The following is a 23,844-nucleotide window of genomic DNA, read 5'->3' as shown; positions in this document are numbered from 1 at the left end:
AGAACAGCTGTTGTTGGGAGCTGTAACCAACTGTAACTGGTCAGTTTTAGGATGGGAAGGATGGAAGCATTAAAGTGGCAGTAGGGTGCATAAAAGTAAAGAGTGGACAAAGTATATACTGACAGATTTGTTATTATACTTCGTGCTGGCGGCGCTTCTGTTATATACATTTCCTGCTTTTTTCCTCACTCTGAAAAATAAATAAGTTAATGGGTGTTTTGACTAGAAACTGAATAAATGAAAGGGTGGTATCAGACTTATGCAATGCTGTAAATTATTTAACAATGTTGATAGTCGGTGAGTCATGGATGTGGATAACAAATGTAAAAGACACGAAGGCAAATACATTTTTGTGTAGTAGTAGTTTTTGTGTCATTCATAATGGAGCATATACTGTGTCACTATGTCTCATACACAGCACACGGCAGCTGGAGACGAGGGAGGTGGTCAGTCACTGGTGTCTCCAGGCTCATGTCTGGAGGACTTCCGTACAACTCCCTTCATCGAGTGTAACGGAGCCAAGGGCACCTGCCACTACTTTGCTAACAAGTACAGTTTCTGGCTGACATCCATCAACCAGCCCTTCCAGAGTTCCCCTGACTCCGAGACTCTAAAAGCCGGGCAGCTTCTCTCACGCATCAGCCGCTGCCAGGTCTGCATGAAGAACCTGTGATTTGAAACCTATGAACTCTGACATGAGGGAGTGAACATTTCAACAGTGTTAAGGTTGCCTTTCAGGTAACAAAATTAAGCTTTATGATTCACACTGCGATCAAATTATGGTAACTAGGAGAATCAGGATTGTTGCATAAACTTGAAATATCATAAAGATAGTTTTTTGATAACTGCACCAAATCACATAAAACATGCAGAGCAAACATTTACACTGCCATAAATGGCCCTCAAAGTCACTCTGTCTTATTAAATCCCCTTCTCCACTATGTGCCTGAGGACTGAAAAAGACATGTAAATGTATTGAGCATAGAGAAGTCAAAGGAGCATCAAAAGCATAGATATCATTTTTGTTTGTGTCTATTTACTTATGTTACATTTGAAATGGTGCTTGTTTTCCTAACTTATTACCTCACTTATTATCAACTCCATTCTGTGTAATTAATATTACCAAGAGCATACAGCAGAACCAAAGACGCCCATGTTAATGCACTGTTTCCCTTATATGCATCTTCGTGTGTCACTGTGTGCACCACTGCCACACAAAGTAAAGTGTTAGCCTCCGTATGACTCCAGACGCTTAACTACTGCACTGGCTAAGACAACTACATTGACCATCCACTAGTGATTAAGCTGCAGCAGTTGTGGCAGCTTAAGTTGGAGCAATGTAGTGTTTGCTTAACACTTTAAATATGCTTTATCGTCAGGAAATTATAACTCTCTAGTTCACTAACATTGTTCTTCAACTGTAATTGGTATTGCATAGAAATTGTATCAAATTACCTGCACTTAAAATACATTATGTTGGTCCACCATTTATGCTATGCTTCCTCAGCTGTTGCTGAGCACTATGCATATACGTACCTTGGTTACACAGCTCATTTGCAGACCACTATTAGATTTGCTTAAGAAAAGGGTAATTCAGAACCTTCTTTACAACACTTTGTAAATTTTGTCTTACTAAACAGAATATGGGTCATATATTCATTCATTTTGTATTCTCTAAATTACACAGATTGCACTGATTTCAGTTCTGAGCTTTACAGAATTGACACTTACAGACAGTTTGACTATATTCATGGCATAGTCATTGTTGATTTGAATGTGTTTTTTGTTTCATAGCCAAAGGCACACACTATTGGCTTGTTTACTGCAGGTATTTCTTCCAGAAATCAAAAGAAGATATTTCTAAAGAGCAGCCTTTAAATGATTAATAGACCAAATCAAACAGTGTGCTTGAACACGTACTTTGCTTGGCTATACTTACCACATGCCTTACCAAGTTTAATGTGCCTTTTCTATCCTTGTTCTGAAAAACCATGAACATGTACAATGAAGTTGAACAAGGTACCATCACAATGGAAATCCCTTTTTGCCATATATTTCAATAATACTGTTCAATTACCCAAGTGCTTTTTTAAATAATGTAATTATGTGGGAAATAATTTTTGAACATGTTCTGAATGATTGTGAATGTGACCATAATTGAGTAACAGCCAAATAAATGCTTCCGTTTGTTACTTTTTCTGGTACTTGTCATTTGTTTGTTTGAGCTCTCCAGAGATAATCATCAATGGCTTGTGACAGTTTGGGTTATGCAAAGATACATCAAAGACATTTAACATAAGCTCCCAAAATCTTTTTATGCACTAACAAAACTCATAATGCAACAATAGAGTCATTATTTTCCCAACATATGATGCAGGATTAGGTATTTCAAATATAAAAATAAGTATAAAATATTATTAGCATTAAGATGAGCATCTGCATGCCAACAATGCTGTCAGTGATTAGGAAACTTACTATAAAAGATCACTCTTCATATCTAAGTTGTTCATGGAAACATCTGAAGACATTAATTAAGAATAAGAAGTTGTATTTGTATCATCACATATAATAACTATAAGATAAAATAAGACTAGTGTGATCACAGAAGGGGGGAAACAATTATTCAAAATGTTGCTTAATAACCTATTAAGTCCTGTTTCCTTGATTTTATATCCCAGAATACTACATTGAACCCAAGCAAATCTTCAGTAGTGCTTTCGTTTACAGTCCACTAAGTTCTAGGTATTAAGCAGGCAAGTGTCTGGTACAAACCCCAAAGTACAATGTAATTATTTTGGTAAATTCCAATCCAGATTAACCAAATTACCCTGAAATTTCTAACAGGTTGAAGCTACTAACTAGATAATACAATCTCAAAAGTGCTGTGGTATTATTTTGGGTAAAATGATAGTAACCACTGAACAAGTTCTAGATATTAAGCAGCACATAGAAAAATAACTCATAAATGGATAATTATATGGAGTAATAATGTATCAAGGACAAACAATCAAAATTTTACAGTTATGTCACACAGTTAAGTGGAAGAAGTACCAGGTAGCTATGTGTGGTAAAATGTCTGTACTAAGACACTTATCTAGAACCAAAACTGAATTTGGGCTGTAAAAGAAAGCAATGATTTTTACTTTGGTTTCATTGGGTTTTACAATTTACTTTCCTGCTTAAAACACAATTGTTACTGTGAAATTCTGTTCAAGTTCGTTTGTGCTTAATAATTTGTTACTGCAAAAAATGTTTTACTATGTCCTTTATCAGCTTAATAGAACCTGTTAGAGGTTAGAGTGTTATTTTGTTGGACTGTCTTGAAACCCACCCCTATATTATTATTATTATTATTATTATTATTATTAGGTGCCACCAACATAATTACACAGCATTTTGGAGATTATACCACACACATAACAGTTAATAGTTAGGACCTGTTGGGAAAATTTACTCTAATAAATTTACTCTAATATATTTACAGAAGCAGGGTCCACCTTTCTCAATGATTCTTCAAAGGGCTTACCATACTATTCCATAGAGTCCAAACAACGTTCCGTTGCTTTCTTGTATTTGGCAGTAAAATTAATTCATGTTTCTTGTCCCTTCTGTGTCCCTCCTAGCTACAGCAGCCAGCTTTATTCTTCATCTCTGTTCTGGGTGCTTCCAGGTCCACAGTGGAGCTCTCCCCATCATTTCTCTTCTTCAGGATGGAGGGCAACACCATGTCAAACACTGTCTCAAACAACACATCCACATTGTATCCAGTTTTAGCACTAGTCTCAAAACACATTCTTTCAGCAGGCAGACAGGCTTTCTCCTCCAGGCCTTTGTAACGTAGGACACGTCCATACAGAGCCATGGCGTCCTCTCTGTTCACCTGTTTGTGTAGCAGGGGAGAGACAGGAGGAGGAGGCAGGCTTAGAGGTGCAGCGTCAGCTTCAGACTCAACCTCCTGTCCAGGCTGTGGATCTGTCACATGGGTTTGCAGGTCAGTCAGGTCAGCTTTGTTGCCTACTATGATAAAGATGCAGTCAGAGTTGGCAGTGTCGGTTAAGGAAAGGAAGCGGTTCTCCAGCTCCACGTAGCTTTGCCAGTTCGTGACGTCATAGATGAGGATGACTGCGGCCGCTCCACGACAGTACATAGAGCCGAGGCCATGGAACTGCTCTCGACCTATACAAGATATTAAGGTATAAGATCACTGTCTATAATGCTAATATGGTGCTACTGAAAGCAGTGCTTTCATACTTTAGTCCGGTAGTGCAGTGGTTCTCAACCCTGATCCTGGATTTGTATGTTATCTCAGCTCTAACACACCCACTTCAGCTCAGAAAGGGCTTATAAATAGGTTGATTCGTTGAATCAGGTGTGTCAGAGCAGGAACAACACATGTAAAGCTGGGAGCCTCCAGGACCTGGATTGACAACCACCTGCATGGCACAGTTCTGTGTTTACCAGCACAGTAGCCAGTAATGATCAGATCTTGGGACTTAAGTTACAGAAGATCATTTGCCGGGCGCTTCATAAAAATACATAAAAATATATTATAAAAAATGGCAGATTTGCTATTTAGACTAAGTGCAAATAGAACGGCGTTGCTGCTGCATATTTACTTAGTGTAAGTAGCACATTTACACTGTTCAAGGTAACATGATGCTAATGCATGATTTATTTCTTAATACTGAATCAGCAGTATTACCTTATATTTCTGCAATAAATGATTCTGCTTTTCTATCAAGCTGTACCTAAGGTCATTCTTATCAACCACTCTCTTTCTTAGGGTTTTGGTGTCTTATACTATTGCTTATATTTGTATATGTGCATTTTTTAAAAATCTAATTTGTACATATCACTATTAAAAGTACATTTTGATTGCAACAACTTAAGTTGATCTGAAAGAGCAACTAAATCTTTTTGTTTCATTTACATACATAATTATAAATTACATACATATATTTATTACATACATAATCTAGAAATATGAATAAGTACCAAGGCCAGTGGTGTTATCCACTACACTAACCCAACCCGCATCATCACACTGTCCTAGATTTTGTTTCAGCTAATCAACTGTTATTGTTAGATTGATATTTTACATATTTATTAATTCAATACCGGTTGAGCAGTGAGTGGAACGTTGACTCAGTTGTTCTGGTTAATACTAAATAACCTCTCCAGTTCTCCCTTGAACACTGCTTCTTTCAATGCTGCTTCATTTGTGTTCATGGAAAGTATGAAAACTGCAGCAAAAATAAATGATTCGATGTTGTAAAGTCACATGATTTACCAGCCGAAGTTACTGCAAATAGCCAGGCTGTGTGGTTAATGCTTTTTCGCTTAGTGTAAATGAACACTGCCTATAAATAAAGAGTAGCGTGGAGTCGTAGGTAGGCCCTCAGCGACAAAGCCATTATTTTCTTTTATTAGCTAAATTTTTCTTTTTTCCAGAATGCATCAGCTAAAACCTGGTTTCTGTCTGTTTTCTACTTCCAATACAGATGGCGCAATACCACTTTGAAAATCAGTGAATGTGGATAGCGATCCATTCTTTTTCTTTTAAAGCCTGTTAAGCTTTAAAATGAGCTGTTTGTAATTGAAGTACTTCATTTAAAGCAGAAATCCACCGTCTTTCAAAATTTCTGTATAATTCTGTCGTTAAGGTGTGAAGAGTCATTCAAAGTGTTTGATGTGAGATTTTGCATTGTAGAGAAATTTTTTTGCATTGTAGATTTCTTTACAGTGGTGGTGATAAAAGATCAGGGGTCACAATGATTACAACACAAAATATTTCATTTAAGATCCAAAACCACCAGTGAACCTACATGTCTTCTGAGTTTTTATCTGTAATGTAAAATAGTGATCAATGATCAAAGTAGTGATCATATGTAGTTATATGAAAAAAAACTTTTACCTTTTACCTGTCTGCCATGAATGGATTGTAAAAAGTCAAAAAATTCTTAAAGCTATTAGTCAAGAAAAATGTCTCAGATAGCATATTTGTAATCATTTAATGTAATAAGTTTCCATAAAGGAGCTTTTAGAGACATTCTTAATGTCTTCAGACACCTGGTTCCTATCACCATTAATGTGAACAATTCTGACTGCAAGTTTCTGTAGAATGGAGGATTTCACATTGGATCTCCTTTACGATGAGTTTCTAAAAAGAGGTTATCATGCTCAAATAGCTCACACTACTCAAATACACTACTACCTCACAGGAAGTGCAAGAAATACAAAACTCAACAACATGTCAGCACACAGTGTGAGTGCTGTTTCAGGCTAGATTTGTTACCGTTGATAGGTAGTATCAGATCACTGCTTCTCTGCTGTGTAAGATTTCCTGTGTACTTTTAAGAGAAGCAAACAGGACCAAATTGTCCAATAGAAACCTATTTCAGGTTTGTAAGACCAAGACCTTTAACAGGGTCCAAATACTTATTAAGTGCAGTTTGTTAACTTTATTAATGTAAACTTTAACTGGGTGGGCAAATATGATGACATTAATCATTTTCTTGATAAATTATCACAACACATTACATTTCATACATTTCTGAACATATATGAACAGTATTTAAATTACACTGATCAACTATGTTTCATTACAAAGAGAAGAAAAATAGGTTTGCTTAAATAAATTTGGTATTTAGGATTTGAAGTGCTGAATAAAAGGTGTTGTATTCATAGTTTTTAATAATATTTTCTACTTTCTCCTGTAGAAAAACAAAACAAAAGAAATCTGTACGGTGCAGGTGGACAACAGTGCTAGTGTTAGAAAACTGAGTCAGAGAACGTTTTCCGGTGAGAATTAAGATAGTAGATTTAAGAAAATAATGAGGAGTAGACCCACAAGTTCAAAGACTGTAAGAAGTGAAACACAAGGGCCTGCTGTTTTAGAAATATGCAGTGGTCCTCAGCCCTCAAGTCTCACTACAATAGCTCTCAGTGTGCATGCACATTTATGCCCGTTTGAGGATGTGAGAGTAGGCTTTGTTCCTCATTCAGCAAATATGTATTGAATGTAGTATTAAGTCTGTCCACTATAATGCTACTCAGTAAGCGTGTTACTTATCTGTATATATGATGTATATGTATATATTATTTTTAGGTTCAGTAATGGTCTGCTGAGAACCACTAATAGAAAGAAAGAAGGAAATGAGTGTGCTGGATGAGTAAATGCGGATCACTCCGCTGACTACTCAGAAGCTAATCTTATCATTAAAATACTCTGCAAAACAGTAGATAAAGACAGTTCAGATAAAAAGCTCCCACACCCATCCACCTGCTCTTAACCTCTGCAGTGACCCCAGAGCAAAAGTGATGAGAAACCACCACTTACTGACACCGCAACTATGCATAGTCATCTATTTGTGAGCTACCAGAAGCTAATGACATTTGTTCTAAAAAAAACTGTAGTGCTTCATGCATGCTTCCATCAGCACAGATGCAGTACGTGATCCAGCTCCATGAGTGGCTAAAAGGTCATCTCTGAGCAAAACCTACAAAAGACCTTCTCCCAGTGCTTCTCCAAAAAACAGAGAATATGAACAGAAAACCCTATGCAGGTTAAGCATGTGAGACAGAGAGAGAGAGAGGCATTTAGCATAAGATCTCATGACAATTCTTTCACCTTCCCACTAGAATAGTATGTTGAATGTACTTTATAATGGGGAACTAAGATGCCCCATGATGCCTCACTAGATACCTCATAAGAAGTACACGTGTTGACTCAGAAGCTTTGCTCAACAGTGGCCATGTGCAGAGTTGCTACACCACACAGTCTAGGCTCCTGCAGATATTCTGTAGCCTGTGTCATATGACTTTGTGACCTCAAGTGTATCTGTCTCCATTACTGCACGGCAGTCTGTTCAATCATTGCCAAAATAGAGCGCACAAGGCCGAATGAACTTATCATGGTAGGCCACATGCTGGAGCCTACAGCAAAGACTAAAACACACTCTTTCTAGATTTATCAGTTAGAAAAAAGTAATCTAAAAACAAAAGCATAAGTATTGGCTCTATATTTCAGGGGTATGACTGATCCATCAAGAAAACCGTTGTTTTTTTGTCCACACAGAGAAAGTTTACAGAGTACTCATTTAGCTTGTGATCTGTAAAATCTCTTTTGGATTTAACAAAAAGAACTGTCTGTGTTTTGGATAAATCCACTCATAATTCAACCTATTCCCACTTTGGCTCATTAGAATAATAAAGAAATGCCATCTGAGTGTTATTTTTTATTGGTAGCCTAATAAAAGTTAGCCAATATAGGCTTGTGTTGTGTGTTTTTTCACTCTTTCTTAAGGTCCTATTTGAGTTTAATAGCAGAATTGGTGATTATTATTTGTTAAAATATCTGTAGCTTTGCAATGCATAATAATAATCTATGCAAGAAAAATGCAAATCATAATCAGTCCAACCAGATATGTCCCTGCTTTTGTCTAAGACAGATATTTGATTGGCTAAAACTGAAAGATTATTCATTTAACTGGCTTAGCTAAGCCAAACTGCATAGCCTACGTCACAACTGGGGAACGCTGAGTCAATTTAAAACGACATTATCAATCAAATATTGCTGATGTCACAGCGGACTCACGTGCCATATTAAACTTACTAATAACTAGAATAACTTATGATGAATATTTTAATTATTGTACAAGTAAGTCTGGCCCAAGTCTGCACGAAATGAATCTTCATGGAGCTACAAAGTTGTTATATGTTTGAATTAACCTAGCATTAATAAGAACTAAGCTGCAATGGACCTACCTGCAGTGTCCCATATGGAGATGTTGTAAGGTCCCCACTGTTTCAAAAAGAACGCCCCTCCGACCGTGCTGACAGTGTCCTTGAATTTCCTCTCTGTGTACCTGTGGAGCAAAGACGTTTTACCCACATTCATGTCACCCAGAATGACAACTTTCACGTCAGGCTTCTTCATTTTGGCAGATTCGGTCATAGTATTCAGCACACAGCTCTGGTTTACCCTCCACGACGAAGCAGCGATCCCAACACTACTGAACTTTCATCTAAACATACTTGATATGAAACAAAAGAGCAAAGAGCCCGATGTCTTAAGTGTGCCTCACAAGACATCGTTGTTGTTGCCCTTTTTTCACTTAGTCACTGCCCCGCCTGGAGTAAGTTCGCTAGCGGTCACAACGCAAATCATCCAATCGTTTTCCAAACCCTCACAGTTCAGTATTGTTGTGGTTCAGTGAAGTTCAACTTTGAAGCTGACGACGCAGGAAATCCTCAAAAGAAGGCGGAGCCACGCACATCACCCGTGAAATAACCTGTACATTGTTCGCTACACTAAAACTCCTTATCTTGTCATTTTAGTTCGCTAAAGTAGGACAAATAAGTCAACTATTATCTTCTCTGATAAGTCACTGCACTAGATTCAAATCATCTTATCTGATCTAGAGGCTGATCCAGTGATAAGGAGTCGATTCCAAAAGAATCGATTATTTGACTCCGATAATTCTGGGAGTCGGGGGCGACTCTTGGCTAGTGACTCTGAGAGTCCAAATGCTTGGAGTCAACTCTTTGATACGGTCGACTCCGTGTTTTCATTGTAACGGGCTCAAAGGACATTTTGACGGGGGAATGTGTGGTACAGGAAAGCGGTGATGTTTGAGTGTTTAATTTCCCGCTTTAAACATCGCCGCTCACCTGCAGCGGTTGAAACTGTGTTCGGTGCGTCCTGCTCGGCTACTCTTCCTCTTCTACACGATTAGGGCTACTATAAACAATCGGAATCGGTACACGAAATTAAAACGAAAACCAACATTTTCACAGTGTTGTGGAGAAGATGAGATTTGCTCATATTTGTCAGCTTCTTATTTTAAATTTCCGTTACACCTTAAACGGCGCTGGAGTTTGATTATGACGCCAGGTGTTCTAGCAATTTGTCCCACTCACCCAGCTGTTTTTAATGTTAATTCAGTACATACTCAGCCTATTACTTATCCCCTGATAAAGAGATTTAGGCTATCAAAATATCCTAATTATTCTTTTAAGGCTGGTATCATTTTCTAATAAGGTGATTTAAACTATCAAAGTGTCCCACATGAAATTTTAATGCATGGTTGCATTTTGTGATAAGAAAATTTAGGTGATCAAAAAAAAAAAAATATGACAATAAAACGCTTGACACACAAAGTTACTACACTACGATGTGCGCATGCTCGGACAAATGGAACACTGTTAGAATTGTTAGAAAAGTAGAATTCAAAAAAATACGAAAAAGCCGGCGAACACGAAGCCAGTTTCAGCCTCGTGAAAAGAGAACAAGATAACTACCCCTTTATTTTCTTGGTTAAAACGTCTCTGGTTAAAATTATGTGGAGTCGAGGAGTCGATTCCACAGGCAGGAGTCGAGAGTGGGAGTCGGCTCCAAAAAAAATCCCGAGTCGTGCTTCACTCGTCTGTTCCACAGAGAAGTCCACTAGACTAATAGAATCTTTTTTTTCTGTGACGTAGGCGTCCAATCAGAATCAACAGTGGGGTTGTTCTTGACGTCTGATAGGTTGTGTGGCGCGTTCCAAACAAATACACGGTGCAGATCTCGCCAGTGGACCTTTCCTCTCCTCTCCCTGCTCTACAAACACTGAACTTGATGCCGCCGCTGCTGTTAAAACGTGCGGTCTTCATTTTCGCTGAATCACTACAAAGTCGGTCCACTGGTAAGGCCAGAGTTCATCCACTGGCGTGTTGATGATTTGAAAGGGCTTACAAGAGCGGAATGCATGGAAACAAAGTTGGTCCTCTGCGCCATAACTGTAGCCCTCTCTCTTACAGTAACCCTTCTGTACGATAAAGGTAAATGCACAGAATTCAACACAGGTTCTTACACTGGTAGCTCGGGCTGTGTGGAGTTTAACATTCGGCCTTGTTTTGCTCAGAGTTGCACTTCTGTTAAGCCTGTGTTTTGAAGCTAGCTGTCTGTCTGTAACCTAAAGGATTGCAGGTGACCCATGATGGAACACTGGTTGTATGTCAAACTTCGCCATCAATGAAGTAATTATTAAAAATAACTATACAACACAAACTTGACGTCGTCGTGTTTGTTTACGGCTTTATATCCTGATTTATATACCACGAGAGTGCTCTGACACCCGTCTCTGTGACGTAGTACACACAATGTGTAGCACGTATGTGTTGTTGCTACGGAGCGCCGCTGAGAGGAAGTTTTTAAGCAGCTTTGCAGAAACCAGTTTAGATAATCTGCTCTGTAATGCAGCACAGACGCCTTTGTTAGCCTTTCTGAATGCATGTACATTTAATTCTGCTCTGATCACGAGAAGATAATTGATCCACATTAGGCTCGGTTTTCCAGCAGTCGCCACTAAGTGATATGGCGTGCACGAAGAAAGGTAGCCAATTAGCTAACTAACGTTAGCTAGGTTCTAGCTAGCGAGTCAGTTTGAATGCTAAACCAGCTAGCTTAACGTTGAATGAGTGTGGTTCGCGTCTAAATTCTGTGTCACATCGTCGTTTGTTGGTTGCTGTGACGGCGTAACATCATGTTAGTGAATCCAACGCGAGGTTTTCACTGGTCAGACGCGGAGACGAGAGCACTGCTGAACATTTGGGGGGAACATGACGTCCAAACAGCGCTCGACGGAAACTTTCGAAACAGTCACGTTTACCGCGACGTAGCGGGTCGTTTGGGAGATATGGGCTACGATCGGACCCCGGACCAGTGCAGAGTGCGGGTGAAGAGCCTAAAAAGACAGTATTTTCAAGCGAAGAAAGCATCGAAGAAAAACAGCCAGTGTCACAAGATCTTTAAATTCTACGAGGAAATGGAGAGGATACTGAGCAGCAGATCATCGGCCACGTTAGATTCCCAGGACATAGACAGTGTCGCCGTTGAAGGCGATGAGACGATGGATGGCACCGAGGAAGATGGTGAGAGCATAGACCAGCCCCAGGACTCTGACATGGAAGGCACTGGAGAATGTTCCAATGTTGAATACCCTGTGAAGATCGAGTATCCATCCTACCCCATCCCGGTGACAGTTGGTAGCAGCAGCAGTAAGTACTTCTTCGAATTTTAGCTTGTCTTATTCTGCTAAGCCTGCAGGCTGTTCCAGGTCTACATTCATAGACGCAGCATGCACGGTGGCACAGCCACTCCGTATATTCACTCTGTTTTGTCTGTCCTTTTACACATGCACAGATATGCCAGCAAAACAGAGCAGCTTGCAGCCCAACAGCATGCCGTCCTCTTCAGCAAGCAGAGCGAAACGTTTCAAAAAGCGCTTCACAAACCTGTCCCTGGAAAAACTGATGGAGAAGTTTCTGGAGCAGAGTTTGGAGGCAGAAGAGAATTTCTATAGACTCGAGGAGCAGCGACTTCAAGCGGAGGACCTCCGTAGGGAGACGGAACACACTAGAGAGTTGCATATGCTGCAGATGCTTGGCCAGATGTTTGCTGGTCTTTCCAGACCTGTGGCTACACAATCACCTGCTACCCAGCCCACCCGTAACTCTCATACTGGTGCCCCTATACCTCCTACACGCCTGTTCTTTGGCAACCATAGCAATCAAGCTTCCGAGGCTGAGTATTCTAACAACAGTCAGCAAGCTGCTCCAGGTCTGCCCAAGATTGAAGATGGTGTTCAGTACTGACCTAGAATAATGCTAACTGAATATAGTGGTTTCACTTAGGGCCAAATTTGATCCTAGGTTACATTGGTTCTTTTAGACAGGTGACACCAGGCTAGTACACATTGTACATGTGTTTTTATGGCCCCAGTATGGCTGGGGCCTAGAGATGTAGAGAACGCCTGTTCAAAAAAAATTAGCATCTTATTTAACTTTGTTAAGCATTCAACGACAAACTTTGTTTTTTTTTTCCCCAAAGTGTTTTACAGATCAGTAAAAGTACCAAATTGAGCATTTCTTGGTTATCAGTTGAACCCACCATAATTACTCACAATATATACCATAAATGTATTTGTTTTTTTGGCTCAATGATGAAGAGACTGATCTTACCGTGTTCCTATTTTCAGTCATAGAGCGGTCATTCTCCCTGGGAAGGGCAGCACACAGAAGCATGGACAGTGTCCTCCCTTTGATTAAAAATACCATTCCTCCACTAACATCCAAAAAGCACAAGGGTCAAGATGGCCGTATTGGAGTCGTTGGAGGATGTCAGGAGTAAGTGATCGTTAGAGCTACAAACCACAATCATGTGCCAGCTCTTTCAGTTTTATTCAGTCATTCTCTGTTTTGTTAGGTACACTGGCGCTCCATACTTTGCTGCCATTTCTGCATTAAAAGTCGTAAGTGGCCATTTATGTGAATTTAGAGATTTAAATGAAAGAAGTGTAAGCATTTACCCTGTATGGGATCTTGTGTGCTTCCCAAAGTCCTCCAATATTCTTTCTCTTTCTCAGGGTGCAGATCTGTCTCATGTTTTCTGCACCAAAGATGCTGCCACTGTGATCAAATCATATAGTCCTGAGCTCATAGTTCATCCTGTGCTGTGAGTGAATTAATCTCATCATTAAGCTGATATGTTTGTTCAGTAGTGATTAGAGAGGCAAATGGTTTGTATGTTCTTGTAAATAGTAAGAGTTTCTCTATCATTTTGGAACCTTCAGAGACAGTCCCAATGCTGTGGAGGAGATTGAGAAATGGCTGCCGAGACTACATAGTCTGGTGGTGGGTCCTGGCTTAGGGAGGGAAGATGGGATCCTCAAGACTGCTAAGGTAAGGGAAAACTTACTCACAGGTAATTGTGTTTGATTGCTTACATATATGTTCATGCAGCTTGTTGTACATAATCTCCTTGTGACTTTGTTATAGGAGGTTATTGAAAAGTCTAAATCCAAAGGAATTCCAATTATCATTGATGCAGTAAGTAACAAGTTCTTCTGTTAAAATGGTAGGTATTAAAGATGAATGAAGATCTGTAATGTATGTGTGTGTGTGTGTGTGTGTGTGTGTGTGTGTGTGTGTGTGTTTGTGTTTGTGTTTGTCTACAGGATGGGCTTTGGCTAATTGCTAAGGAGCCATCAATCATCCAGTTTTATCAAAGAGGCATTTTAACGCCCAACTTCATGGAGTTCAGTCGTCTCTACGAGGCTATGGTAAGGAATGTATTCAGTTATTATTGTTTTAGTTCATTATGACTGTAGTGCTGTAGAGTAGTATGATTGTTCTAGAGAAACGTACCAGAGTCAAGAGTTGTTTACAGTGGCAGAAATAGGAACCAGAGAGCAGAAAAGTTTTAATACTCCTAAAAGCTTTAAAAAAAGTTTGAAAAACTAATTTGTATAATTTTTAATATGCAAAAATGTTCATGTGCCTAATGTTATACATTCTCATAAGAACCATGAGATGTTGGAACTCTATACTCCATCGTAGGAAATGAGGAGCCTGCATCTTATGTTTTGGTCATAGGTTCTTACATCTTTAATCCAAAGAAAGAAACTTAGAAAGACCTACTAAACCTGGAAAAAAGCTGCCGCACGCCAGACAAGAAACTACATACGGAGCCACCTATTATTTACTATAATCAGCATTACATATGAAAACTCAAAAGACACATGTAGGTTACCTATCGTAGTAAATAAAATGGCTATATTTGCATTGTATACATTGTGATCCCTGGTTCCTGTGACCGCCACAGTTTCTCTACAGTGCACTGTTTCACATCAAACCACTCTAAATGACTTTTACATATCAACAATTGAATTGTGGAGAAATTTTGAAAAATCTTTGAAATTCTCCTTCAAGCAGTTTGCTATTCTGTAGACCTTCTAACACCTTTTATAGACTGCTGGATTGTGTTGCATCTTTTTGATTTCAGCACCGTGAGCCTCTGGACAGCACAGACCTCAAGGGGAGTGCCCAGCAGCTGAGCATTGCAATGGGCAATGTGACCCTGGTTTTGAAGGGCGAGGAGGATATCATCACTGATGGAAACAGGGGTAAGTCAGCTTAAACATACATTTGGCTGCGTTCTGTGTACTACTTTAAACGACATTGTAGCTTTATTTTGTTGTTTCCTTGCACTGTTTTTCCAGTGATAACATGTAGTCAGCAGGGGAGTGGACGTCGGTGTGGGGGCCAGGGAGACCTGCTCTCTGGAGCTCTAGGTGTCTTTGCCCATTGGGCATTCAGCTCATTCCCAGATGCAACCAAAGGGTAAGATGTCCAGTTTGGTCACCTCTTCCACACAGCCGAATTAGTCTTCAATATTGCTTGAATACTGTGGTGTTTTCCACTTGAATATGAGTAGCGTTTTTCCATAAATATTCTGTTTCTCGTTTGCCAGTATGAATCCAACACTGGTGGCTGCATTTGCCGCTACCTCACTGACTAGGCAGTGTAACAGGCAAGCCTTCGACAAACATGGTCGAGCCACCACCACCTCCGACATGATCCAGGAGATCTGCACTGCCTTCAGAAAGCTGTTTGAAAGCTGAACTAAACACAAACTCTGTTCCACGGGCACTCATTGTTGTTTCAGCCATGTGCAACGTCATCTGTTTTCACTAGCTCGCCTTCTTAACAAAGACAGGAAGCAGGGAAATCAGATGTGGTCTACACTGCTCATCTACACACTCATTCACACACAATTCACATACACCATGGTCCTTCTGCTTAGTCTCAATAAGCATGCCTTGTTTTTTTTGTGTCCACCATCCACCATTTCTGGCTCTGTCTGAATGTTTTCCATCACATTTTTTTTTTATTTTTGAGTTCTATATCCTTTTGTTGTAGCATAGCAACATGATCCCTGAAATTGATCTAGAGTAGCCTTTCCCAGTTGAATGTTTTTTGTAATCCATTGCTCAGAAATGGATGCTGATCGCAGACAGACAGGACAAGACATTCAATATTGCATTGTCTAATTTGAGCCACAGATATATAAAAAAAAATGTTAAAAAAAAAAAAACAACTCCCAGTTGTTGATGATGATGATGATGATGATGATGATGTAGCTGGACTGTTTTACCCCTAAAATCTGCTACTCTTCAGCTATACAACTATCCACCCTAACCTACTACAAATAGAGGTCATGGTATTGCAGAATAAAACATGAAGACAATAATGCAATTCATAGTGAACAACTAAGAGACTGAAATAAGCTGTATATGAATTATAATTATTAGTGTGCACACCAGCACCTCTCTTTGCTGGTATTGTTTTTTGCAATTAGCAGGACTTTTATTTCAAAGTGCCTCTTGTAGGTTTTGAATCCTATGTCAATCACCAGCCCTTTCTTTCTTAACAGTATTGTAGGTTAACATACACAACAGTGGTTTTGTATGAATTTAGTCCTATAACAAATCTCTTCTATTGCTAGTGGAACCCTTCCTGTTAGAGTCCCATATAATTATGATTTATTGACTGTGGTGCTCTTTGATATCTACATATTTTATTAGATAATGTAGTTTATATAAATACACCCACACATTAAGTTCTTTGCTGCGAACAATATGCTTAAGAAGAGTGGTCACTATTCCTTATTAGGGCTGAAACTATATGCAAAGGTCATGTCTAGTCTCATATACCCTTGTGGCTCTAGAAATGTATCTCGTGCTCTGAATATTAAAACATTCTTGGACGTGTTGAATTTTTTTTTGTTTTGTTTTTATTTAGAGCACTCTTGTATTCTTGTCCATTCATGCCATGTTGTTTGTATATCAAGTACTTAAAAGGAAAAACCTGAAACCAACTCTGTTTGGACTCTCCATACCGAGTGACATTCCCTTTTTAATCCTTTTTTTTTTGTTTTTTTTTTTACTTTTTGTGTCCCCTTAAAAATCAAGAAACATAATTAGTTTATTAGGTATGTATATAATTTGAGTGACAGGTGACATTATCCTTATGTATTAACTTCTTTATATATTTTGTTTATATCCTTACATTTGTTACAGGAAGCTATAATAAAGATAGATTCCCTTGCACGTGCTTGTGACTGTGTGGCTGAGGAGTAAGACAAGCTATTTTTAGTGATGAAACTATTGGATGTGTTCATCAGTCATAATTCCTGTGATCATATTTCATAGAGGGAAAGTATCTCAGGTAAACAGTTATTTGAAGATCAGCAAGTGGGCAGAACTGTATGAAATATGCAACAAATACTGTGAAAAGTCCCTACATCTCTGGAAGAACAGGGGCATTTTGAAACCAAAAAATAAAAGTACATGAAACTCAAAGCTCTTACAGACACAGGTTCCCCAGTGTAATTTAGTCCATAGGTCTGACTGTCCTAAAACAATAAACAGGGTCATTTTAACAGAACAACATTCTGTTTTTAACCTAGTTTTGCCAGATTTTCTTTTCAAGAAAGAATGTATCTAAAATCTGTCTTAAGATCTTATGAGGCCGCGTATTTCTAACACTAGTTTGACAGCCCTAGCACAGGAAACCATGTGATCTTGTTTCAACGCGTCATTTTAGTATCAGTTTCTGATCTATTTTAATTATAAAGTCGTTTGCATTTTAAAGCCAAACGCATTTCCTTTACACATATGTCGTGCCTTCTTTGTTGTATTTAAGTACTAAATGTTTGACCTTCAGTGAAGAAGAATTAATGTTTTTGTTAGAATTAAATTACACGTACTTGCTTGTAAAAGTATCAAAACTAAAAATACTGTGCGTTATCATAGTATAATATAACTATAGTTTAAGTCTTCTTAATAGAAAAGTCAGGATCACACAGTATCTCTAACAACTGTACTTTTAGATACTTTTTACTGTAAATAATTACGTGTTTTTGGGTGGTTGTATATATTTGTCGTTTGGTTTAGTCTGTTCTTGCTCGCCATGCCCGAAGCTGTTTTGCTGAGGACTTTTATTTTGACAAACAGCAAAAGGCTGAAAATCCCGTTTGGGTCTCTGCCTGAGGTGGCTAACGTTAGTCCTACCGCAGATGGTGTAGAAAGACGTGGAAACTTAGAAACTGCTGTACAACATATGATAGAAAACTGTCATTATAATGAATGGAACAGCTTACTCAAACTTTGACAATCAAGAACATGTTCTCAAATTAGGCGAAACTTTTGAGAAGCAGCCTAAAAGTGCCTTCCATACGGTACGATGTAAGTGGTATCTTCTTATTTCGGCATTTTTATGAAGATAATTAAATGTCTGTCACTGTCTTCAGTGACTATATCCGTCAAGCCAGATACTGTTAGTTGTTTTCCTGCTCATTACAAAAAGTTATCCGTGTAGTTTTCATGAAGCAAAATGTACAGGCAGTTGAAAAGGCAGCTAAGGGGTGTCATGAGTAGCCCAACGTTAAGTGGTCACTGAGTTGTCTAGTTAACTGGCATGTCGAATATCAGAGTCTTAATTTGAGCGTCTAGATGTGTGGACTAGTAATAATTATTACTATTAACGTTACTTTTTGTTATAGTTACGATGGTGTCGGGGTTTAAAAGAAATCTGCTTTCTTCCTACATGCGTCCAAAGCTGAAAGCTGTTGGTAGAAGATGAATTCTCGAGGGCATTTAGATCCACTTCGTGGTGAAATGCCCTCTGCTGGTGTTGCGTTAAACTGCTGTTAAGAAAGAAAGGCGTCCACTCGAGGCCGTGCGTTACTGCGATTTTTCACGAGGTGTTCTTAGGCACACGATTCAATGTGGTGGCCAACATATACAATGTGATAGAACCAGAGACGTTGTAGAGATGAGAATTCCCACTCTGCAAGGTCTTCCAGTTTTCTCAAACGCTAGAGGGCGCTCCCGAGTGAGTCCAAAATGAATGGGTTGACATGGAGCATTTGAGCAAAATCATACTTTATAAATGCTTAATTTTTAATGTAAAAGAATATTCATTTCCTGAACACTGAATAGCATAAAACATTTTAACACCGCTGTTATATTTTTAAGAGCTTGTAAACTCGAGTTATAGGAGCTTAAAACGGCACCTCATGTATGTTCCTGACGTCAGTGAGCGCGAACAGCCAATGAGCTGCTCCGCTCGCCAATCAATCATCACGCTCTAGCAGTAATGCCCGCCTCCTGCTGCCCAAAACCCGTTTACTGTAGAAAAAAGGAAATATATAGGTAAGATTTCTTTGCTTTGTTTTTTTTTAGTGAAATATATCCTTCTACTTTCTAAAGAAACGTTCTGGGCGAGAGATTAGAAACTATTTTAACTTTTAGTTTTTAGCCGTTGAGCCCCATTTACTCCCATTCATTGAGGACTCGCTCGCGGGCATACATACTATTTAACATACTACATAACATACTATTTAGGGAGTACTGATCCCTTTGAGATTCACACTGGGGTTGATGCTAATGTTACTTAAAGCCGATCTGAATAAAACACGGGTATTTGAAGCATGTAAGCCATGCAAGTGACATTCTTTAGAGTTATATTACCCTTTTACAGTAAAGAATATTGTAAGTACTTTAAATGAAGTATGTGATATTAATGATGCAGTTGTTTAGCCTGTTAGCTATCTTTTAGCCATTAGCTAGGTGACCAGCCTAGTTCTAGATAAGAAAATAAGTCATCAGCCCTCAGTTTAACAAAAACATGTTCTTACTTCGTCGGTGGGTCCATACGACTAAAAACTATTACATTAGCTCACAGCACACAGGGTGTTTCTGAATACAGAGAACTCGAAGAACACACTTGTGTTTTTGGGAAAACTCTTCTTGACAGGTTACTTTGCAAGAACGCAAGGACGGAGAACGCATGAACAGGAGTTTGACGTGCTGTGTACTTGCTATTGCGCAGTATCCCAGTCTGAGCCCAGTGGATTTTACCAGCATCAAGCTGCCATTTAGCAGCTTATAAATTCAGAATATTATGCATGGAATAAAAAATTAGATTTTGAGATTTGGGACAAGTTTGTTCTCTTAAGTGACAACGCATGGCTTTTCCCAGTGCATTTGAAAGAGGGGCTCAGTTTACTGGTATGAATTACAGTTAAACTGAACTGGTATAAATTAAATTCCACAAGTAAAAATTACATTGTGACATGTTTATATTTTGATTATTAAATGTTTGAATTGATTTCTTGTGAATGAAACTTGAATTGTTAAATGTAAAGACTCTCTTATGTGTAAAATTTCTGTTTTAACATGTAAGAAGTAGGATTAAAAGCTAAAACGACTTGCCATATGGTGTGATTACTAATATTTTCATGTAACTAACAAAACTGTCTAAATTTCACTGTGTGCATTTGTGTGAGCAGATGACTTCAAGCCTGCCTCTATAGACACTACATGTGAGGGAGAGCTAGAGGTGGGCAAGGGAGAACAAGTTACTATAACATTGCCTAACTTGGAGGTAGGACAGCTGCACCCCTCGTGTGATTCTGTAATTCAGGAGAATATAGAATGATATTGTGTTAATATTACTGTGCTAATATTAACATTTTCCTTGTCCCCCCTTCACATGTCACAGGGATCCACGGCTCCAGTTACAGTGTTCAAAGGATCCAAAAGGCCTTATATGAAGGAGTGCATTCTTATTGTAAATCATGACACAGGAGAGTATCGTCTGGAGAAGCTTAGTAGCAACATTGCAGTCAAAAAGACAAGGTTTGTGTTCCTCACAGTGACATCTTTTCCAGCAGTAATGAAATGTTAGTTCTCTCAGCAGAAGCTCTGAAGCCTAAATGGATGTTTCTGTCTCCCTTTGGCTACACAAAGGGCGGAGGGCAGCAGTAAGATCCAGTCACGTCTGGAGCAGCAGACTAACAGGCTCAGTCAGCAAATGAAGAGTGGCAGTGGAGGAAAGGCTCCAGCCAACTCCAAGAGTTCCCCTCCGAAAGAGAAGATGTCTCCAGCATCCCCGATGGATGACATTGAGAGGGGTAACATATCATATAAAATCAAATGAGTGTGATTCTCTACAGAGATGTTCTGCAGCCTCTCTGTAGTATTTAAAGGGCTCATATCTTACATTTTCTTGTAGGTCAACATTTTTGAGGGTTTATGTATTAAAAACAGTTTTGTGTATTGTGCCTCATTCAAAAAGCTGTCTGGGCTGACGGACTCCATATAATTATAACAAGAATGAACAGGCTAAACTGCAGCAGGCAGAATAAATGTTTTGGCTTTTGTGATGTCACAAAAACAATAAATTCAAGTGGGCTGTTGTTACTTAATTTCCCTATATGGGCTGTATGGACCTCCGAGTGAATGGTATGTTAACAGTGCTTACATATAACATCAACCTCTCTTATTTCCAAAACGAGGAAAAATTTGGTTTTCCTTGATAATTGGCCCTTTCAGCTAAGGCAGACCACAAGCTTAAATGAAACAAAGACTGACAAAGGCACCATTTGAAAAGCAGCAGGCACCAGCTTGTGCTTGGAACCCCCTTCCAGTAGCGTGTTCTGACGTTTGCATATGTTTTCTAGAGCTGATGGCTGAGGCGCGAGTAATGGATCAGATGAGCAGTGGCGACAGTTCTTCAGACTCTCACAGTTCCTCATCGTCCAGCAGCGAAGACAGCTCGAGCAGTAGCGACTCTGAGGATGAAACCCGGCCTTCGTCAGGCGACCCCCAAACTAGGCCTGCCCCCACCCGCAGCATGCCCATCCTCACGTCTCAGGAGCACATGGAGGAGGAGGGTGGACACCTCATGAACACGCTCAGTGAGTTTTTCCAGTTTGGACACTTAGTTTTAATGATCAGTAGGTCAGTAGTGTGACATTTTGCTTAAAGGGCCCATAGCCTACGGTTTTCTTGTAATTTTGTGTATTTTTTTTTTTGTGTATTTTTGTGTCATCCCGCTCCCATAAGATTTCAGCTCACTCCTGCAGAAAACCTGCATCGTTTTGTCCCACTCCCGCCCACAGTTGCGTATAGCTGGGTTCCATCTGCATTAGTCACAATTGAAAATTACTGCCATAGGTTAGACTTGTGTTAAGTCGACTTTATTGTTGTGTATTCACCTCCTGCGCGAATGAAGAAGTAAAAATGGTTATATTTCATTTTTACGTGACCATTTTTAAACCTTTCTTTATCCCTTAGCATTAAACATAATGTTTTTGTTTCGCTGCATTTAAGACTGATGTAATTAAATGAGCTCAGTTCTGATTAGCTGTCCTGTACTATGCCTCATTCAGAAAGCACTTAGAGCTGAAACACTTCTCAGAACTATATGAATATGAATGGGTGGGGTAAAAGTGATGTAGTCTGAATAGGTGAATATATGTAAATGAGTTAGTTCTCATGAATCACAGAAACAATGAATTCAAAGTGGGCTGTTTCTGCAATATAGTTTGCTGTTGGTAGACTGTATGGACTGCTTAATGAATAGTAGATTTTGAAACCTTAGCATTGTTTACATATTACTTCAAACACCTTTATTTCAGTAAAGCGAAGGACATTTTTTCCGTGATATGGACATCCTTAACCTTTAGCCTTTTAACATGCTGCTGTTTTCTTTATTCTGATGCAGAAAGTGATCTTCAGCTGAGTGAATCTGGCAGCGAGAGTGACGATGACTGAGCACAGTGAGTCTATGAACACGCATGGTCATCACCGAAACTGAAGGATAGAAGAGGACAGTGTTGCCAGGAATAACTCTTTGTGATATTGGAATTTTAATCACCATCAACTTTCACTTATTAAATGTTTTCTTTCCTCCAGTTTTTCAAACAGCAAACGTTTCTGTCAAAACCTGGTATATGGTGTGGATGACAGGAGAAAAGCTGTGAGATTTCTATATGTTTGAAAAATGAATTATTTATTTTGTTAAATGCTACTGTGTAGATCCTAGTTATATAGGGCTCTCTTAAAACACAGTAGTTTTCACTGAGCATGCTCAGGAAGGTATGCATTAGACTATTGAGGAGTTATTTTCATGTGACAATCTGTGTCCTGTTCTTTTTGTTTGAGGCTGATTGTTTTAGCTTCAAATGACTAAGCAACATATCACACGTGGTCTTAAGGCACATCAGTGCGTTACTTGAAAACTATATGATGTTACATCAAAATCTTGATCTCAAGTGCAGCAACCAAATGTATCTGCAAGTTTTGCCAGCTTAAACCTCCAATACTTGAACGTGTCTGTCTTAATAATAAATTATTCAGAGAAAGTTGTTTTTGGCATGTCTAGTGTGTTGACCTGTCCATACAAGGTGCTTTGGATTACACAGAAGTAACCAATATAGAGTAATTCATATTTATAGATCAGAATGAATGTGTTCTCCTGGTATTAATTATGCTCATCTTCGTCCTGCTTATCAGTTTATGTTTTGCTAATATTCACTTACATGCAGACTGCAAGGATGTCTGAAAGGAATCCTACATTAGCACAATTAGAAAGGAAAGAGACTATAATTTATTAGAGCCTGGGTGATGTAATAGGATAAATGTTAACATTTAAACATGCTTGAACATTAAAGTTGTATGTAGAGCAATACAATTTTGTGGTGTAATCATTTTCTTTCCTACTTTCATGAATACATTGTGTTACTGCCTGAAAATAAACAGGAAAAAAAAAACAATATCTAGTGGATGCAAAGATCTTTTAGATAGAATTTTGTAAAATTTCTACATAATTCAATAATTAAGATGTATACAAAGTCAGAGTGTTTTGATGTGAAGTAACCAAAGTCATTCAGAATAGTTTGATGTCAAATTCTAGAGAATTCAACAGAAACTATCTCTGATATCTTTACAGTGTTAATGATGGGAACCGGGGGTTACAATGTCTACAACACAAATACAGTCCTTTATTCAAAATGATCAGCGAACTTACATGTGAGTTGTAATGTTAATAGAGGTAAATCTGGAAAAAGATCTTAAGGGGCCTGTTTGGCTTACAACTGTACTGCTTACAGCATGTACTGCTTCACTATTAATTAGATTTTTAAAAATTTGTTTTTGGCCAAAACCTTATCTT

The 23,844-nt window shown here is 38.8% G+C and overlaps 4 protein-coding genes across 8 annotated transcripts in view; 3 read left to right on the top strand and 1 right to left on the bottom strand.

Moving 5' to 3' along the window:
• Window positions 1–2,192, top strand: part of col4a2 (collagen, type IV, alpha 2) — a 95,071-nt gene extending 92,879 nt beyond the window's left edge. For both annotated transcript variants that reach the window (XM_036594741.1, XM_036594658.1), the window contains one exon: window positions 419–2,192. In XM_036594741.1, coding sequence (XP_036450634.1) covers window positions 419–673 — 255 coding nt within the window. In that variant the 3' untranslated portion in view covers window positions 674–2,192. The remainder of the gene's footprint in view (window positions 1–418) is intronic.
• Window positions 1,425–9,400, bottom strand: rab20 (RAB20, member RAS oncogene family). 2 transcript variants are annotated; one of them, XR_005008624.1, is made up of 3 exons: window positions 8,767–9,400; window positions 3,527–4,176; window positions 1,425–1,981 (listed from the first exon to the last, which is right to left on the bottom strand). XR_005008624.1 is itself a non-coding variant. In XM_036594989.1 (2 exons), the coding sequence occupies exons 1-2, from the start codon at window positions 8,954–8,956 to the stop codon at window positions 3,620–3,622; spliced, it is 747 nt and encodes a 248-aa protein (XP_036450882.1). In that variant the 5' UTR covers window positions 8,957–9,399; the 3' UTR covers window positions 1,425–3,619. The 2 variants fall into 2 exon arrangements, 1 of the variants encoding a protein (XP_036450882.1); XM_036594989.1 differs by having other exon boundaries at window positions 1,425–4,176; window positions 8,767–9,399.
• Window positions 9,401–10,539: 1,139 nt separating this feature from the next.
• naxd (NAD(P)HX dehydratase) lies at window positions 10,540–16,699 on the top strand. Of its 3 annotated transcripts, XM_036594368.1 has the most exons (11): window positions 10,843–12,039; window positions 12,185–12,601; window positions 13,020–13,167; window positions 13,247–13,292; window positions 13,407–13,495; window positions 13,614–13,722; window positions 13,819–13,869; window positions 13,998–14,102; window positions 14,825–14,945; window positions 15,042–15,162; window positions 15,293–16,699. In XM_036594368.1, the coding sequence occupies exons 1-11, from the start codon at window positions 11,526–11,528 to the stop codon at window positions 15,441–15,443; spliced, it is 1,872 nt and encodes a 623-aa protein (XP_036450261.1). In that variant the 5' UTR covers window positions 10,843–11,525; the 3' UTR covers window positions 15,444–16,699. The 3 variants fall into 3 exon arrangements, with proteins under 3 accessions (XP_036450423.1, XP_036450343.1, XP_036450261.1); XM_036594530.1 differs by lacking the exons at window positions 10,843–12,039; window positions 12,185–12,601 and adding an exon at window positions 10,540–10,685; XM_036594450.1 differs by lacking the exons at window positions 10,843–12,039; window positions 12,185–12,601 and adding an exon at window positions 10,554–10,821.
• A 1,151-nt stretch (window positions 16,700–17,850) lies between these two features.
• On the top strand, window positions 17,851–23,347 carry eaf2 (ELL associated factor 2). The gene is made up of 6 exons (XM_036594252.1): window positions 17,851–18,068; window positions 20,177–20,271; window positions 20,389–20,525; window positions 20,637–20,800; window positions 21,350–21,586; window positions 22,396–23,347. The coding sequence occupies exons 1-6, from the start codon at window positions 17,966–17,968 to the stop codon at window positions 22,443–22,445; spliced, it is 786 nt and encodes a 261-aa protein (XP_036450145.1). The 5' UTR covers window positions 17,851–17,965; the 3' UTR covers window positions 22,446–23,347.
• Window positions 23,348–23,844: the final 497 nt, after the last annotated feature.

Source organism: Colossoma macropomum, unplaced genomic scaffold (assembly GCF_904425465.1).
Source record: "Colossoma macropomum unplaced genomic scaffold, Colossoma_macropomum, whole genome shotgun sequence".
In the NCBI taxonomy this organism is placed as follows: domain Eukaryota; kingdom Metazoa; phylum Chordata; class Actinopteri; order Characiformes; family Serrasalmidae; genus Colossoma; species Colossoma macropomum.
This window is presented reverse-complemented; position numbering and strand designations above follow the sequence as displayed.

Excerpts from the sequence above, each read along its gene's own strand:
- rab20 (XM_036594989.1), bottom strand. The coding sequence starts at position 8,956 with ATGACCGAATCTGCCAAAATGAAGAAGCCTGACGTGAAAGTTGTCATT. Across the intron at positions 4,177-8,766 it reads CTCCATATGGGACACTGCAG|GTCGAGAGCAGTTCCATGGC; the intron begins GTAGGTCCATTG and ends TATCTTGTATAG.
- eaf2 (XM_036594252.1), top strand. The coding sequence starts at position 17,966 with ATGAATGGAACAGCTTACTCAAACTTTGACAATCAAGAACATGTTCTC. Across the intron at positions 18,069-20,176 it reads TGCCTTCCATACGGTACGAT|ATGACTTCAAGCCTGCCTCT; the intron begins GTAAGTGGTATC and ends TTGTGTGAGCAG. Across the intron at positions 21,587-22,395 it reads ACACCTCATGAACACGCTCA|AAAGTGATCTTCAGCTGAGT; the intron begins GTGAGTTTTTCC and ends ATTCTGATGCAG.
- naxd (XM_036594368.1), top strand. The coding sequence starts at position 11,526 with ATGTTAGTGAATCCAACGCGAGGTTTTCACTGGTCAGACGCGGAGACG. Across the intron at positions 13,496-13,613 it reads CTCATAGTTCATCCTGTGCT|AGACAGTCCCAATGCTGTGG; the intron begins GTGAGTGAATTA and ends TGGAACCTTCAG. Across the intron at positions 13,870-13,997 it reads TTCCAATTATCATTGATGCA|GATGGGCTTTGGCTAATTGC; the intron begins GTAAGTAACAAG and ends GTTTGTCTACAG.